This window comes from Peromyscus leucopus, chromosome 7, assembly GCF_004664715.2.
Source record: "Peromyscus leucopus breed LL Stock chromosome 7, UCI_PerLeu_2.1, whole genome shotgun sequence".
Lineage (NCBI taxonomy): Eukaryota > Metazoa > Chordata > Mammalia > Rodentia > Cricetidae > Peromyscus > Peromyscus leucopus.
The window spans coordinates 114,407,968-114,422,066 of record NC_051069.1 but is presented as its reverse complement, the minus strand read 5'-3'; the positions used below and the strand labels follow the sequence as shown (position 1 = coordinate 114,422,066).

General features: G+C 59.1%; 2 protein-coding genes across 2 annotated transcripts; one reads left to right on the top strand and one right to left on the bottom strand.

Annotated features, from left to right (window-relative positions):
- Nucleotides 1-4,693: 4,693 nt before the first annotated feature.
- On the top strand, nt 4,694-7,254 carry Rasl10a (RAS like family 10 member A). Its single transcript, XM_028870625.2, has 3 exons — nt 4,694-5,509; nt 6,269-6,393; nt 6,625-7,254. Exons 1-3 carry the CDS (start codon nt 5,291-5,293, stop codon nt 6,890-6,892), a joined length of 612 nt encoding a protein of 203 aa, XP_028726458.1. The 5' UTR covers nt 4,694-5,290; the 3' UTR covers nt 6,893-7,254.
- A 129-nt stretch (nt 7,255-7,383) lies between these two features.
- Gas2l1 (growth arrest specific 2 like 1) lies at nt 7,384-12,222 on the bottom strand. The gene is given in 7 exon segments (XM_028870624.2): nt 7,384-8,519; nt 8,522-8,688; nt 9,011-9,182; nt 9,268-9,364; nt 9,448-9,555; nt 10,783-11,435; nt 12,118-12,222. Coding segments are annotated over 7 exon segments (2,076 nt in total). The 5' UTR covers nt 12,146-12,222; the 3' UTR covers nt 7,384-7,668.
- Between the last annotated feature and the right edge of the window lie 1,877 nt (nt 12,223-14,099).

Sequence of the window (14,099 nt, the reverse complement as noted above, 5' to 3'; positions counted from 1 at the left end):
GAAGAGCAGTCAGTGCTCTTAACCTCTGAGCCATCTCTCCAGCACAGCTTATTCTTAATTATAAATGTCCAGCCTTAGCTTGGCTTATTTTTTTTTTGCCAGCTTTTCTTATCTTAAATTATCCTGTCTATCTTTTGCCCCCAGGCTTTTATCTGTCCCTATTTCTGTATACCTTTCTTTACTTCTTACTCAGTGGCTGCCTGTGTGGCTGGGTGGCTGGGTGGCTGGGTGGCTGGGTGGCTGGGTGGCTGGGTGGCTGGCCCTTAGCGTCCTCCTCTCCTTGTTCTCTTGCTCTTTCCTCTTCTCCCAGATTTCTCCTTCTAATTATTCTCTCTCCTGCCAGCCCCACCTGTCCTTTCTCCTGCCTTGCTATTGGCCATTCAGCTCTCTATTAGACCAATCAGGTATTTTAGACAGACAAAGTAACACAGCTTCACAGAGTTAAGTGTGTTTACAACATAAACAAAAGTAACACACCTTAAAATAGCATTCTACAACAGATCATAGTGACACACCTGGTTATTCCAGAATTCAGATGGCAGAATGATTCCACAAGTTCAAGACCAGCCTGGGCTACATAGTTCCAGGCCAGCCAACGTTATATAATGCGGCCCTGTCTCAAAAGGAAAAAAAAAAATGCTTCTTGGATATTCTGGACATGCATTTATTTCCAGCTTCAGGACGCTCGGACAAGAGGATCACGTGTGTGAGGACTACATGACACTTTGGGCTCACACAAGCCAACAAAATAATAAATAAATAAATAAATAAATAAATAAATAAATAAATAAATAAATAAACTTTGTTTATACATTTCTTTCATGTTGGAGATCAAACAGGAACCTTGCACATGCCAGGCCGGAAATCTACCTGCCTTGATTTTCCTTCTTTCCTGTCTTCCTTCCCCACCTGTTCCTCTCTGAGACAAGCTCTCCCAGGGTGCAGCCTGGGCCTGAACTGGAATTCCTTGGGCTCCCCAGTGCTGGGATTAAGGTCTGAGTCACTACTGTACTCAGCTTCCTTCTGATTTTTTCTTTCTCCTTCTAGAGCTGTGCTAGACAAGCGCTGCGCCCCAGCCATCCCCAGCCCTGTGGCCCCCAGACTCTTCTCAGGAAACGAGTCACAAGGCTCCGAGAGTGCATGGGGACAGGGGACAATCTTTGAAATTCTTCTCAGAAAACCAAGTTTATTCTGTCGGGATTGTTTGTGTATTCAATCATTTTTATCAGATAAGTCTGGACTTCCAATCCGTTTTTGTGCTTTTTTTGGTTGTCATAGATTTGTGTGTACATGTGTGGGGTCAGCATGCACACATGTGAAGCTCATGCTCCATCTTTTTTTTTGAGATGGTCTGTCCAAGTCTAGGGACCCTCCTGTGCTCACCATCCCTGCACCGGGGTTACTGCCTCACCCAGCTTTTATGTGGGTGCAGGGCATCCCCACTTAGGTCCTCGTGGTGCAGCACATTCTGACCGACATCTTCCCAGCTGTTGTTTCTTTGTTCTTGCTGGATGCTCCAGACAGGCCTCAAACTCCTGTGCCCGATCACAGGCCGCGCTGTGCCCAGCTCATGAGTCCGGCTAACCTGAGCGAGCCTGCCACATTATCCCACTGCTGGAACAGCCCCAGGCACAGGAGCCCTTCCTGTCCTACTCTGTCCCCTTGACACAGCATCCTTGTGCTAATTTATTTGTTTTGGCATTTCCTTCTTTTCCTGGCTGCCCAGGCTGTCCTGGGTTGTTTGTCCTGTCCCAGCCTTACAGCTGGCCATTTCTCAAAGAGCCTGGTTCCTGTCATTGAACATAGAGTACAGGACCTAGACCTGGGTCTCAGTGTGCTTGTTACTATTCAGGGGGTCACTTCGGTCCTCACAGCTGACAGAGCTAGAAACGTGTGCCTGCTTACTATGTAGACACACAGATCTTCACACTTACACAGAAATGGATTGTTTTCTCTGTACGGTTTTCTGTCTCCAATCCCACTGTTTTCCTCTGTACTATCTCATCGTGTCCACAGCAAATCTAGGCGGTCCAGACTATTGACTTCAATCATTTGAACTTATTTAATAACCTCTGTGTTTATTTTGAGACAGGGCCCTGCTATATATACAGCCCCTTATGTTCGGGGTTACACGTGTGTGCTGCCACCACCAGCTGGGTTCCCATCCCTTTTAGAGATGGAAACGGAGGTTGGGAGAGGTTCGGAGAGCTTAAGCAATCTGCACAGCTCTGGGAGGAAGGCCCGCCCACCAAGGCCTCCCTTCAGCACCTGAGCTGGCTCTTTGTGCCTGAGACTGAAATCCCATTTCCCTTTAGGAGGGTGACTGGCCACCATGATGACAACACAGTGCCTGGTGTCTGTGCAATAGGGGACCCCCATTTGGAGCTCCTCAGGGAGGTGAGGAAGTGCTGGGACAACTGGGGTGGTGTTATGATTGTAGGCAGAACCGTGATGTGCCCTGGGGGAGCCCAGGGCAAAGGTCCCCAAAGCTGATACAGTGCGGAAACCCAGGGAAGGTCTGGAACCAGGCTACCCAGAAAGAAGCCATGTGGCACAGTAGGTAGCTCTGAAGATACGTCTTAAAACAAAACAAAACCCCAACAGACAGAGAGTGACCTTCACATGGCCGCCTGAGAGGCAGGGCAGTAACCTGGGAGAGGCTCTGCACCCCGGCCTGCTCAGCTGCTTCCCAGTCCTCTCTGGTGCTTCACTTCTCAGGGTTTGCTTGGGTGACATGACAGTGTGTGCCCAGACCCTTCCCGAGTCCCTCAGATTCGGTCCACTAGTGCCTCCCTTCACTCACCGCCACACCTCCCCACCCCACCCCACCCCTGGGTCTGAAGCAGCCCAGGACTTTCCATCTCGCTGCTTCTCTGTATGTTTATGGAGTACATTATGGACACTCGGGCCAAATCACTGCCTCCCTCAGCACCCGGATGGGCAGAGAGCTGAGCTCAGGGCTCGACTACACCAGCCTGGAGAAGCGTGAACTGCTGTTGGTAACTGGTGTGCAAAGGATTTGTGGGATCCTGGGGGCCCGTTGCAGGGATAGCATCTTCCAGTTCCAAGAGCGCGTGCAAGCCAGGTAGAGTGCTGCACACGGGTAGTCCCAGCACCCGAAAGACTGGACTGGCGCAGGAGGATTACAGTTTTGAGGGCAGCCAAGCATAACAAGTGAGACTCCTTTCAAAAACAGAGAAACACAGGCTTTGAAGTCTCGCTGGGGCCCGGAGATGCCCGGCCCACAGCCCTGCTGGGGACTCCCAAGGACGCCGGGCATGGGCGCTCAGCCAGGGAAGGGAACCCGCCGCATCTAGAGCTGGGCCCTAGGAGAACACAGTCCCAGGGAAAGACCAGCCTGCTGTCGCCCTGCTCCCCGCGGGGTGCTAAGAGCAAGGGGCTGAATTCTTCTACTCCCTTCTTTGTTTCTGGAAGCAAAAAGCAGCTGTAAAACCCAGAAGCCTGGGAACCTGGAAACGGAAGTGGAGTCCTTCTAGGGAAACCCAGCAAGAAGGGGAAGAGAAGAGAAACAACCAAACAGCCCGCCAGCTGTCCATAGTCTGAAGGGACAGGCCTAGAGTATGGCAGTACATACAGTCCCTAGCGGATGGAGCCAGAGTGAAATCAGAGAAGGCCTAGGTCCGCTCTGGGAGGAGGAAGACACCCCCTGGCCGCTGACACCTGCTTCCCGTGGGAGTGTCTGCCTCCTCCCCTTCACAGGCCAGTTTATCCCGCCCTTTCTTCCTCTTGGTTGTCAGGTGAATACACTGTCAATGCCTTTAAAACCCTATATCTAAATGGTTCTAGAGCCTTCCCTCCTAAGGGGGAGACATTTTATTTGTTTGTTTTGTTTTTCGAGACAGGGTTTCTCTGTGTAGCTTTGCACCTTTCCTAGAACTCACTCTGTAGCCCAGGCTGGCCTCGAACTCACAGAGATCCGCCTGGCTCTGCCTCCCGAGTGCTGGGATTAAAGACGTGCGCCACCACCGCTCGGCGACATTTTTTTTTTTAATTCATTTCACTATGCTGACGACCGGCTAGACTTGAAATATGGATATATGAGCACCTTGGTTGGTGCAAAGTCACGAGTGTGCATTTCACAGTACCTGGGTGGAGGGCAGAGGCCTAGGACTTCCTCCCAGTGGGTGAAGATGGCAGAGCCGGATGGGGGCAAACCCAGACTTTCCAGACAGCCGAGGAGCTCCGGGGCTCACCCTCGGAGGCGGATCTGGACCCTGCCAATTCAGATGGCATGATGCGCCCCTGTGAGGGGCTCCATGCAGTGACCGGTGGATCTGTTTCTTCTCCTCCGACCTGTTGAGGCCGTGGTTGGGGCTGAGCTGCTGAGCAGAGATTTGTGTGCGGGCTCAACCCCTTCTGTCTCTAACTCCCCTCCAGGCCGGTGCTTTGCGACACTTCTTCTGGCCATCTGCCCTTGTGGGTGTAATGAAGGTGGAAAGAGATGCAGAGGAGATGCAGGTTTGGGCCAGTGCTCCACTGCCCGCCTCACCTTGAGACACCTCTCTCCAGCCTCAGTTTCCTCCTCCCTAAACCAAGAACGCCAAGCCGAGGCTTCAGGTTCAAAGATGACGCAGAGGAAAGCTCAGAAAAGGATCTGGCGCTTAGGGTCTCAAGAAACAGGAGGAAGCCTTGAAGCCGTCAGCCTTTGGTGCATGCGGGGACACAGACCCAGGCGCAATGCGACGATTGGCCCAAGGTCACTCAGCCCGAGGTCGGGTCTGACCCCAGGTGGCCTGATTCCATCCTGGGCCTGGACAACAGCCAGGTTGCAGCGGGCGGTGTTGGAGGAGCGGGCAGGTGGCGCCCCGGGGCTCCTGCTTTGGAACCGCTGAGGGGTGCACGTTGCCACCTGGGGGGGGGGCTAGGCACTAATGGGGCAGCCCGCCCGGCAGTCACTGAGCCGTTGACCCTCCCCGGGAGGGGCGGGGCGCTCGGTTACCTCATCGCCGCCTCCGGGAGGCCCTGCTCGCTTGCTCGCCCGCGCGGCCGGCTGGGGCGGCGGCTCCCGGCGCCCGCCGGAGCGGAGCGGAGCGGAGCGAGGACAGAGCTGCGGGCGGGGGCGGGTCTGCGCCGCGCCGGGTGCGCTCTCCCTGCCACTCTCCCTGCCGAGCTGCGGCTTCGTCCGCCGCCGCCGCCGCCGGCCCGCTCGGTCCCCGGGCCTGGCCTCTTGCTGCCGGCGGCGCGACGCGGGTGTCCCGGGCAGAGCGCGCACGGCGCGGTGCCGGCTCATGAAGCTCCCCGGCGCCGGGCGCGGGGGCGCGGGCCAGCCATGGGCGGCAGCCTGCGGGTGGCCGTTCTGGGTGCTCCGGGAGTGGGCAAGACTGCCATCATCCGCCAGTTCCTGTTCGGTGACTATCCCGAGCGCCACCGGCCCACAGACGGTCCCCGCCTCTACCGGCCCGCCGTGCTGCTCGACGGCGCTGTCTACGACCTGAGTATCCGCGATGGTGACGTCGCTAGCCCCGGCTCGAGCCCCAGAAGTCTCGAGGTAGCGGTTTGTAGGTGGCCAGGTGTGTGTGTGTGTGTGTGTGTGTGTGTGTGTGTGTGTGTGTGTCCGTGCGCTTGGTGCCCACGTGCGTGTCCACGTGGACTGACCCAGGGCGCCCGAGCATGTTCCGGGACTAAAGGAAGAGTGTGTCTCGGTGCACTGCATGAGAGCAGCCTAGAGGCACCCCGCGGCTGTTTCTTGTCCCCGTGAGTGCTGGTGTCTGGATCGGCATCTGGCACAGCACTGCCTGAGCTAAGCCACTGGGCCAGACACAGGAGTATCTTTTCTAGAGGGGGCCACTGCTCCCCCATTCCTGTGCCCTGCATCAAAACCTCAGTGAGTTGTGCACAGTCCCAGACAGACCTCTGGTCTTGGGCGCTGGATGCCTTTGAGGGCTTCCCGGAGAGCCTGGCCTTTGAGAAGCACCTGGGAGGCTAAATGGGTAAAACAAGCCGGAAGAACACTGCAAGGGGAAAGAAGAGAGGTGCTTAGGCCCAGGCTTCACCTGTCCGGCTGGCTGGTGGAAGGCGGGCCGGGGGTCGCACTGACAAGGAGAGGCAGCAGTAGTAGTATAGGGAGGGTAGTAGTCTGCCGGAGCCCAGGCCGTAGGAGAGTTAGGGCCTGACAAGATCCAGGCACAGCTGGGAAATCTGGCCCGAGGGAGGGTGTGTACAGTTTTGGGAGGTGATGTGGTCTGAGGATGAACCATGGGGTTTGGGAGTAGGAGGGTCAGCTGTAAACCTCAGCCTTCACCCCCAGGAGTGGCCAGACCCTAAGGACTGGAGCTTGCAGGACACAGACGCCTTTGTGCTGGTCTACGACATCTGCAGCCCCGACAGTTTCGATTATGTGAAAGCCCTGAGGCAGCGCATAGCAGAAAACAGGTGAGGGCCGGGCTGGAGGTGGAGGTCTGCCTAGGGGAGTGGGTAGTTCTGGTCTGGGTGCTTCTGGATCACACTTGGTGCCCATGAGAAGGTCTCCTGCTATATGAGGTCTTTGGTACAACCGAGGGTCTCTGGCAGTAGGCGGGGCCGCCTGTATTTGTACGCACGGGGAGGGTTCCTCTGGCCATGCAGTCTCCAGCACTGCCTCTCTCGTATCCATCGGGCCTCCAGGCCGGCGGGCGCGCCAGAGGCACCCATCCTCGTGGTGGGCAACAAGCGGGACCGTCAGCGGCTGCGCTTCGGACCTCGTCGTGCACTGGCCACTCTAGTCCGCAGGGGCTGGCGCTGCGGCTACCTCGAGTGCTCAGCCAAATACAATTGGCACGTGCTGCGTCTCTTCCGGGAGCTTCTGCGCTGTGCTTTGGTGCGTACACGTCCTGCGCATCCGGCTCTGCGCCTGCAGGGGGCGCTGCATCCAGCGCGCTGCAGCCTCATGTGACCAAAGTGGACAGGGACATCTCCTAAAAGCAGGCTCCCACCCAGTCTCCAGGCCGACAGGCTTTCCTTTGAACTTGATTGGACCCAGCCAACTCCCAATCATTGGACAAGTTCAGTTTTATCTGAGACCTTATTGGGTCACAATCACAGATGGAAAGGACCTGAATATGAACGGGATTTGAAGCCTTCCTACAGCTTTACTGGAAACACCTTTTGTTTTTGAGACAGAGTCTCACTTATGTAGGCTTGGCTGGCATCGAACTACAAAGATCCACCTGCCTCTGCCTCTCCAGTGCTGGACTGGTTACTGGAGACACTTTTTAAGTCATGCCTTACCAGGTAATAAAAAACAACTTAAACGCACAATTTAACTGTTTCTTGTTCTGGAATAGGCAGGTCAGGGTGTTGAGGCTTGGCCTCCAGGCAGTTAACTCTAGAATCCCAACATATAACGAAGGCTCAGTCCCCAAAAAACAGGAGCTGGAGCAGTGCTTTACTGTCAGAGGTTCTGTTTACTGGACCACAGGTCCTCAGGACACCGGGGTAGCCCGGTCTCCTCTAAGGCATTCAATAATATTAGTAATTAAATAGCAACACTCATCCCCGAAACCGGAATGTACAACAGGTGTCCCATTGTGCCATGTGGTCCCGTGGGGTCTGGTCCCATGAGGTCTGGTGCTCAAGAGGTGGAGGGGGGGGTCCCTGATGCAGAGGGTAGGTTAAGGCCACAAAGAAAATGGAATGGGGTATGGGTGCAGTTGAGCCGGTCCATCACATTCAAGAATCTGGTTGGGTCCTTGGGGTGACCGACTGTAGGGCATTCCAAGCCCCCAGCTCCATGGGTCCTGATGGGCGGCGGGGTCCCCGAGGTGTGGGAATGCGTGAGGGTTTACGGTCTGGCTGTGTGTCCATCCGCCCCCTTGCCAAGGTCAGCGAGGGTTCTGGGCCAGTCAGAGAGCTCCTGGTTGCATCCAGCGCCCGCCCCACAGCAAGGCAGGGGCTGCCTTCATCAGAAGAACTGGACAGAGCCTGGCTGCGGGGCGTGGGCAGCCCATTGACTGTGCGGCCCGATTCCCCGGGTTGGCCACACTTGCCACCCAGGACACTGAGGGATGAAGATGAGGAGCTGGACGAACAGTAAGCAGAGTCCGGAGCTGGGGGGTCAGGGGCGGGTCCCATGGGGGTATGGCTGGCAGCAGCCTCCAGGGCTCGGGCATTGGCCAAGAATTCCTCTTCCAGTCGCCGGATCAGCTGCTGCTCCTGCTGCGGGTCAAGCTGCAGTGGCGTGCGGAAAACGCTGGCGGGTGTGGCAGCCAGTTCGGGGCTGGGGCTGGGGCCCCGGGGAGGGCGGGGCGCCGCAGGGCTGCGGGCACGCGGTGTCTGCGGGGTGCTCCTTCCAGAACCCCCCGACCCCCCGCCACCCCTGCCCCGGGCTACCCACGAGTGCTGCCCGTCTTGGTCCCTGCGCACCATCAGGACCGCCTGTTCCTCGCGGCTCTGGCTGCGGGCGCGACGCCCGGGGCTGGAGGCGGACGGCTGAGCGCCTCGGCCGCCCGGGGCCACGCGGGGCCGTCCCCGGTCCAGCCGGTCCCGGGACTGGCTGCGAGGGGCGGGCGGCCGTCTCGGGAGGCCGGGACACCCGAGGTCAGCCGGTGGCTGGGCCGCTCCCTGCGGGAGGCAGTGGCCGTGTCGTCGCTGCGGGCACCCAGGGGGCCACTCTGGGCCGAGGAGGCGGAGGAGTCACTGTCCCCGGAGTAGCGGCGGGAGCGGGGGAGGGGGGGCAGCTGATCTCGGGGCCTGAGGCGGGGAGCGAGAGAGATGTGTATCACCGGCGCGGGTGGAGCGAGCTGCTGAGGCCTGGCCTCTGCCAGGGGACTTCCAGGGACAAGTGAGCGGCCTGGCCGAGGCCGCGACTTCCCGCCCCAGGTTTCCGAAGCCTGGGTTGGACCGGCCACCGCCTGGAGCCCGCCCCAGCTGTGTTGTTGGTGTGTCTGCGTTACCATGGCGACGGAGAGCCAGGCCCGCCCCCACGCGCGGGAACTTTTCCCAGGGTGTGAGTCACCGCGCCCCAGCGGACGCCCCTCCCCCGCCAGCCCGGGCCGCTCCTCCAGCTTCTCACCTGAGCGGGACCTCGGGCCCCTCCTTCGTGCTGCGCAGGCTGATGGGGGTCACTTCTGGCCGGGAGCCCCGGCGCTCACTCCCAGGGACGGGGCTACCAGGGCGAGGGCTCGGAGTGGGCGATCCCCTCTGCGGGGAGAAAGTCCCGGCCCTCTGCGGGGGCAGCCGGTGCGCTGTGGACATGGAGGCGCCAGGTGAGGGCGAGGCCTCGGAGACCAGCCCGCTCGGCCAGGGGCCGGACCCCCACCAGGCACCTACCCGACGAGGAGCAGCGGCAAGGGTCATGCTTGTCTAGGTAGTGCTCCAGCGTATCCCAACCGCCACCCACGCGCACCATCACGTGGCTCCGCAGCACCTGCAGGTCAGAGGGCAGGCAGGTCACCGTGGGCCTCCCCGACAGCCCCGAGCAGCGGGACACGCCCTGCCCTCCCCACTTACCCTTACAAAGATAAGCAAGCTCGAGTCTCCCACTCGGTACTTGCCCTCCGAGACTTTGATCATGGGGAACTGGTCGGGGCAGGTGCAATGGCCCAGGATCTCCCTTACCTGAGGGCAGAGAAGAGGCTGAAGGTCAAGGGTCAAGTCCTCCTGGGGTTTTAAGTCAGCAGCTGCTGGGCAGGAGGAAGTGCCCACTCCCTCCCACATGGGACCTTTTGCCAGCATACTGCATGGGCTCTGAGAACTCTCGAGAGTTCTGGAAGCCAACCCGAATGAGAGGACAGGGCTGTGATCAGGCCAGGGGCTGTCCCCGGGAAGAAACACCCTGAAGTCTTAAGCCTAGGACAGCCCTGGAGCCATCCACAGCCAGGACCCGATGAGGGCAGGAGGCCCCCATGCTCCCATCCGAGCATCCCAACCAGAGGGTACCATGCGGGACACACCCCAACAGGCACAAAGGCCTGGCAAGCACACAGCCGCACACACGTCCACAGAGGCAATGGATGACAGGCTGGCCCTGTGGGAAGGCTACCCTCCTCCCTTCCCACAGTGACACAGAGGGAATGAGCAGGTGGGGCCTTGGCTGACCCAGGCCCAGGCTGGGGTGGGTGTGGACAGGGTATCCATGCTGCCCACAGCCATCCAGCGCCTGGGTCTTAGGCAGGCACATCACAGTCCTAAGCTCCTGATAAGAAAGAAACTCTCAGTCCAGCTGCGGGGGTGGCTGGGACACCTAGGTCTTGGGACAGGAGGAGGGAGCTGGAAGTCTGTACCCTGTACCTCTGATGCTCCCAATAGCATTTCCTGTTCCCAGCAGCAGCAGCAGCAGCAGCAGCAGCAGCAGCAGCCATGGGGCTGGGCTTTCCATCAGGACACCAGAGCGAGGTCTCCCCAGACACTCACTGTATACAGCCTAGGCCAGGGGCAGCAGGCACTCGGCCTGAGGTCTGAGGGTGCCAATGTGTCTGTCTAGCACCCGTGTGCCAAAAGGTGCCTAAGTCACACTCCTCCAAATGAAGCAATGCACCGAGCTGTGTTGCTGCTCATTTTACACAAAAAAGAGGAGCTCATGCCAGAGGCTGGGGTTTTATCTGCCTCAAGACCTAGCTGGGCTGTGTGACCTCACTTAGCACCTCTGCTTCTCTGGGCTTAGCCATTTCTTTGTGACCAGATATACACCCGACAGTGAACATATATGTACCCCCCTTTCTGTGGGGCAGGCTGCAGAGGGTGGGCCCCCAAGGCTCAGGGATCGGTGGGCATCAGCTCTGCCATCTGGTCCCCGGGTGGGGAGACTGGGCAGGGGCCACCCCATGTGTACATCAGAAGACTCACCAGCTCGTCCAGGTTCCGCAGGTCATTGAGCGTCATTCGGGGCGTGCGGGTGGGAGCCCCCGAGGCAGTGACCATCTCGGCGGCATCCTCTTCAGCAGCAGGGGCGCTGGATACCTGCGGGGTAGCCCGAAGCTCCCGCTCAATTTCCTGCTCGAACTGGACCAGCTTCGGGGCAAGCAGGCCCAGGCGCGCCCCGCGCCGGGCCACCTCCAGCAGGCACAACACGACACTCTTCTCGTTCTTCCGCAGGACCAGGTCCTCCGTCTCGAACATGAGCACTTCGGGCACCCCCAGCTCCGCCCGGCACCAGCCGATGAAAGTGGCCACGTTGTCTCGGGCCACGAAGGAGCCAGGCGCCACACTGTGTGCCTGGAAGGCCACACCTCGGGTCGGGCGGGCAGCGGCCAGAGCCCGGGCAGCCTCGGTGACGGCGTTGGCGTGTTGGCACAGGGTTGTGCCTGTGGCCAGCCCCGTGAGGAAGCCCTCACCGCTGCCGGGCAGACCTAGGCCGTACAAGGCATTGAGCCAATCGGCCAGGTCTTCCTTCATGGCTTCCACGTAGGCCTCGCTGGATCGGAATGGCCGCACACTCTTGGCCGCGGAGCCCGCGATGCCCGCCACCGGGTCCGCCATGCCCAGGGCCAGGGGAGTCACTGTCGGCAGGGAACACAGGTCAGGCCTGCTATTGCTATGGAGACAGACCCGCAAGGGCTCCGAATGGTCTACCTCGACCGGCCTGCCACTCGGGGGCCAATGCTAAGTTAGGTGCGGGCCACGAGCCAACGCGACACCTCCTCGTCCTCGCTGTGAAGTGGGTACAGTGCCACGACCTGCTTCGAAGGACTCAGTCCAATGGACCCCATCCTCGAGTTGGTGCGCTGCCTGGCTCGTGCGGGGTCGGGGGCTGGGGGCAGGGTGGGGACGGGCGAGGGGCTGTTCCCACGGCTCAGCCCCCAGCCCTCACCAGTCCCCGCCTTCCCCTCTCCCCTCCGCTACGGGCCGCGTCCCTGGAACGCGCCGACCGCATCTCCATTCTACAGATGAGGAGACTGAGGCGCAGGAGGGGCAGGCGCTGGCAGAAGGTCGCGGAGCAATGGGTGGAGGGATCGGGGCGCCCAGGCAGGCCCCGCCCTCTGGGAGAAGCAACCCCCCCGGCCGGCGCTCGAAAGGCCGGGACGCCGAAGAGCCCCCGCCAGCCTCCGCAGTGCTCGCGGCCTGGTCCAGAGAGGGTGCGTGGCCGGTCAAGGTCACACAGCCCGGGGAAGCGGAGGCCCGGCCCCGCCCGGCCCACCTCCGGGCACCCTGGACGGGGGTCCTGGGGGTCCCCGCGCTCACCTGGCTCACCCGCCGCCCCGGGGAGCATCGCCCCGGCGGGGCCGGAGCCGGGCCGCACCGCCGCACACAGGCGCCGCCCGAGCTCGCTGCATCCCGGCGCCGGCTCCGCCCCGCCCCCCTGGAATTCGGATCCGGCCAGGAAGGGGCGGGGCCGCGCTCTTAAAGGGGACGTGTCCTTCTCGTCCCTTAGGCCCCGAGGCGGCCGAGGACGCCCTCCGGACCTTTGACTCGGCGCCTAGACCGCCTCCACCGTCCTGGGTCTCCCGAGGAGGGGTTCGGACTCTTTTAGTTGTCCTCCCTCCGCGACAGTGGCCTTCCCGGAAGCGATAGGGGCCGTGGACTGCAGAGTCACCTCCGTCCCTGGTGGACCTCGGCAGGCCTGATAACCCGATGCCCTTCCTCCAGGATGGCCCAGGGACATTGGGGCCCAGGGATAGGCAGGTGGCTGATGGATAGAATAAAGGAGGGGGCGTGGCAGGGGCGACTCCACGCCTGAGCACATAAGATCTGGGGAATCCTGCCCCCTGCTGTCGCGCGATGGGCTGGGCACCGCCAGCCAATTGAAGGTCCAGAACTTTGGTAAAGCTCCCACTGTGTTCCCTAGACCTAGAAGACTGGGGAATCACCTCTAGGAAGCGCATCTCCAGGGGAGCAGCTGAAGGAGTAGGGCCTTGATCTGACTTGTTGCACTCTCAAGGATCACAGGCACGTGTTGGACACCTACTGTGAGCCAAGTCTCACCCCAAAGGCAGCTAGCTCTCTGCTTACAGTTGTCAGGAAAGCAGCCCATGGTTTGAGAGAGGAATGAGTTACTGAGGGGAGAGTCTGGAACATGTGGGTGTGTGCAAAGACTGAAATTTTCACTCGGATCCAGGAAGGAGGTAAGGGAGGAAGCTGGGAAATATCTAGAGGGCGAGTTTTTCACACTGAGTGAGCCTGTCTCAAAAAAGAAAGGAAGGAAGAAGTGAAGAAAGAACAGTGGACAGGTTTGCAATGCCGGAGTGGTAGAGACATTAGGGCAGCTCATACAGGGCCTTGTGGACCATGCTTTTCAAAGGACATGGACGCTATAGAGGGCTTTATTTATTATTATTGAATTATTATTGCCGGACAGTGGTGGCGCACACCTTTAATCCCAGCACCCAGGAGACAGACAGGAGAATCTCTATGATTTTGAGGCCAGCCTGGTCTACATGGGGAATTCCAGGTCAGCCAAGGCTACACAGTGAGACCCTATCTCAAAAACATAACAAAATTCCAAATATGTTTTTCGAGACAGGGTTTTTCTGTGTAGTTCTGGCTGTCCTGGAACTTGCTCTGTGGACCAGGCTGGCCTTGAACTCACAGAGGTCCGCCTGCCTCTGCCTTCTGAGTGCTAGGATTAAAGACATGCTCCACCACGCCTGGCCCTTATTATTACATTTTAATTTATTTTGAGGCAGAGTATTACTCTGTAGCCTGGGCCCCTCTAAGGAGGAATTTGGAGCAGGGGAGGCTTACTCCGTAGTCATACCGGCCCTGTGGCTGCTGTGGTGGGCAGGGGGTGGTGGGGAGGGGCAGAGAGCCTCAGAGGAAGTCAGGTGGTTTTAGGTGGGAGTGGTGAGGGGGTGCTGGATTTTGGCTGCCTGTTGAGAACTGATGATATATCTTGGTGAGTTGAGTGTGTCAGGACAGATGAGGGAGAAATCCCAGGTTTGGGGCTGAGCACTGTAGGGGGAAGAAGTGCTAAAAACCACCCAGCAGGCAGTGAGGGACTGGAGGTGGGGGAATTGGATATGGATATTGAGAAATGACCTGGCCTGGAACAAGCTGTAATGAGCCATCCTACCCAGCAATAATAGGATACACAGATACTTTTTATTACATCTGTGTGAGTGTGTGTGTGTGTGTGTGTGTGTGTGTGTGTGTGTGTGTACACGTACGTACGTACGTACATACGTACGTACGTACGTGCCAAGGTATGCATGCAAGGCAGACTTTTG

Bases quoted from the DNA above. Each gene is read 5' to 3' on its own strand.
- Rasl10a (XM_028870625.2), top strand. From the start codon at position 5,291: ATGGGCGGCAGCCTGCGGGTGGCCGTTCTGGGTGCTCCGGGAGTGGGC. The intron at 5,510-6,268 runs GTAGCGGTTTGT...CTTCACCCCCAG, and splicing joins CGAGCCCCAGAAGTCTCGAG to GAGTGGCCAGACCCTAAGGA. The intron at 6,394-6,624 runs GTGAGGGCCGGG...TCGGGCCTCCAG, and splicing joins CAGCGCATAGCAGAAAACAG to GCCGGCGGGCGCGCCAGAGG.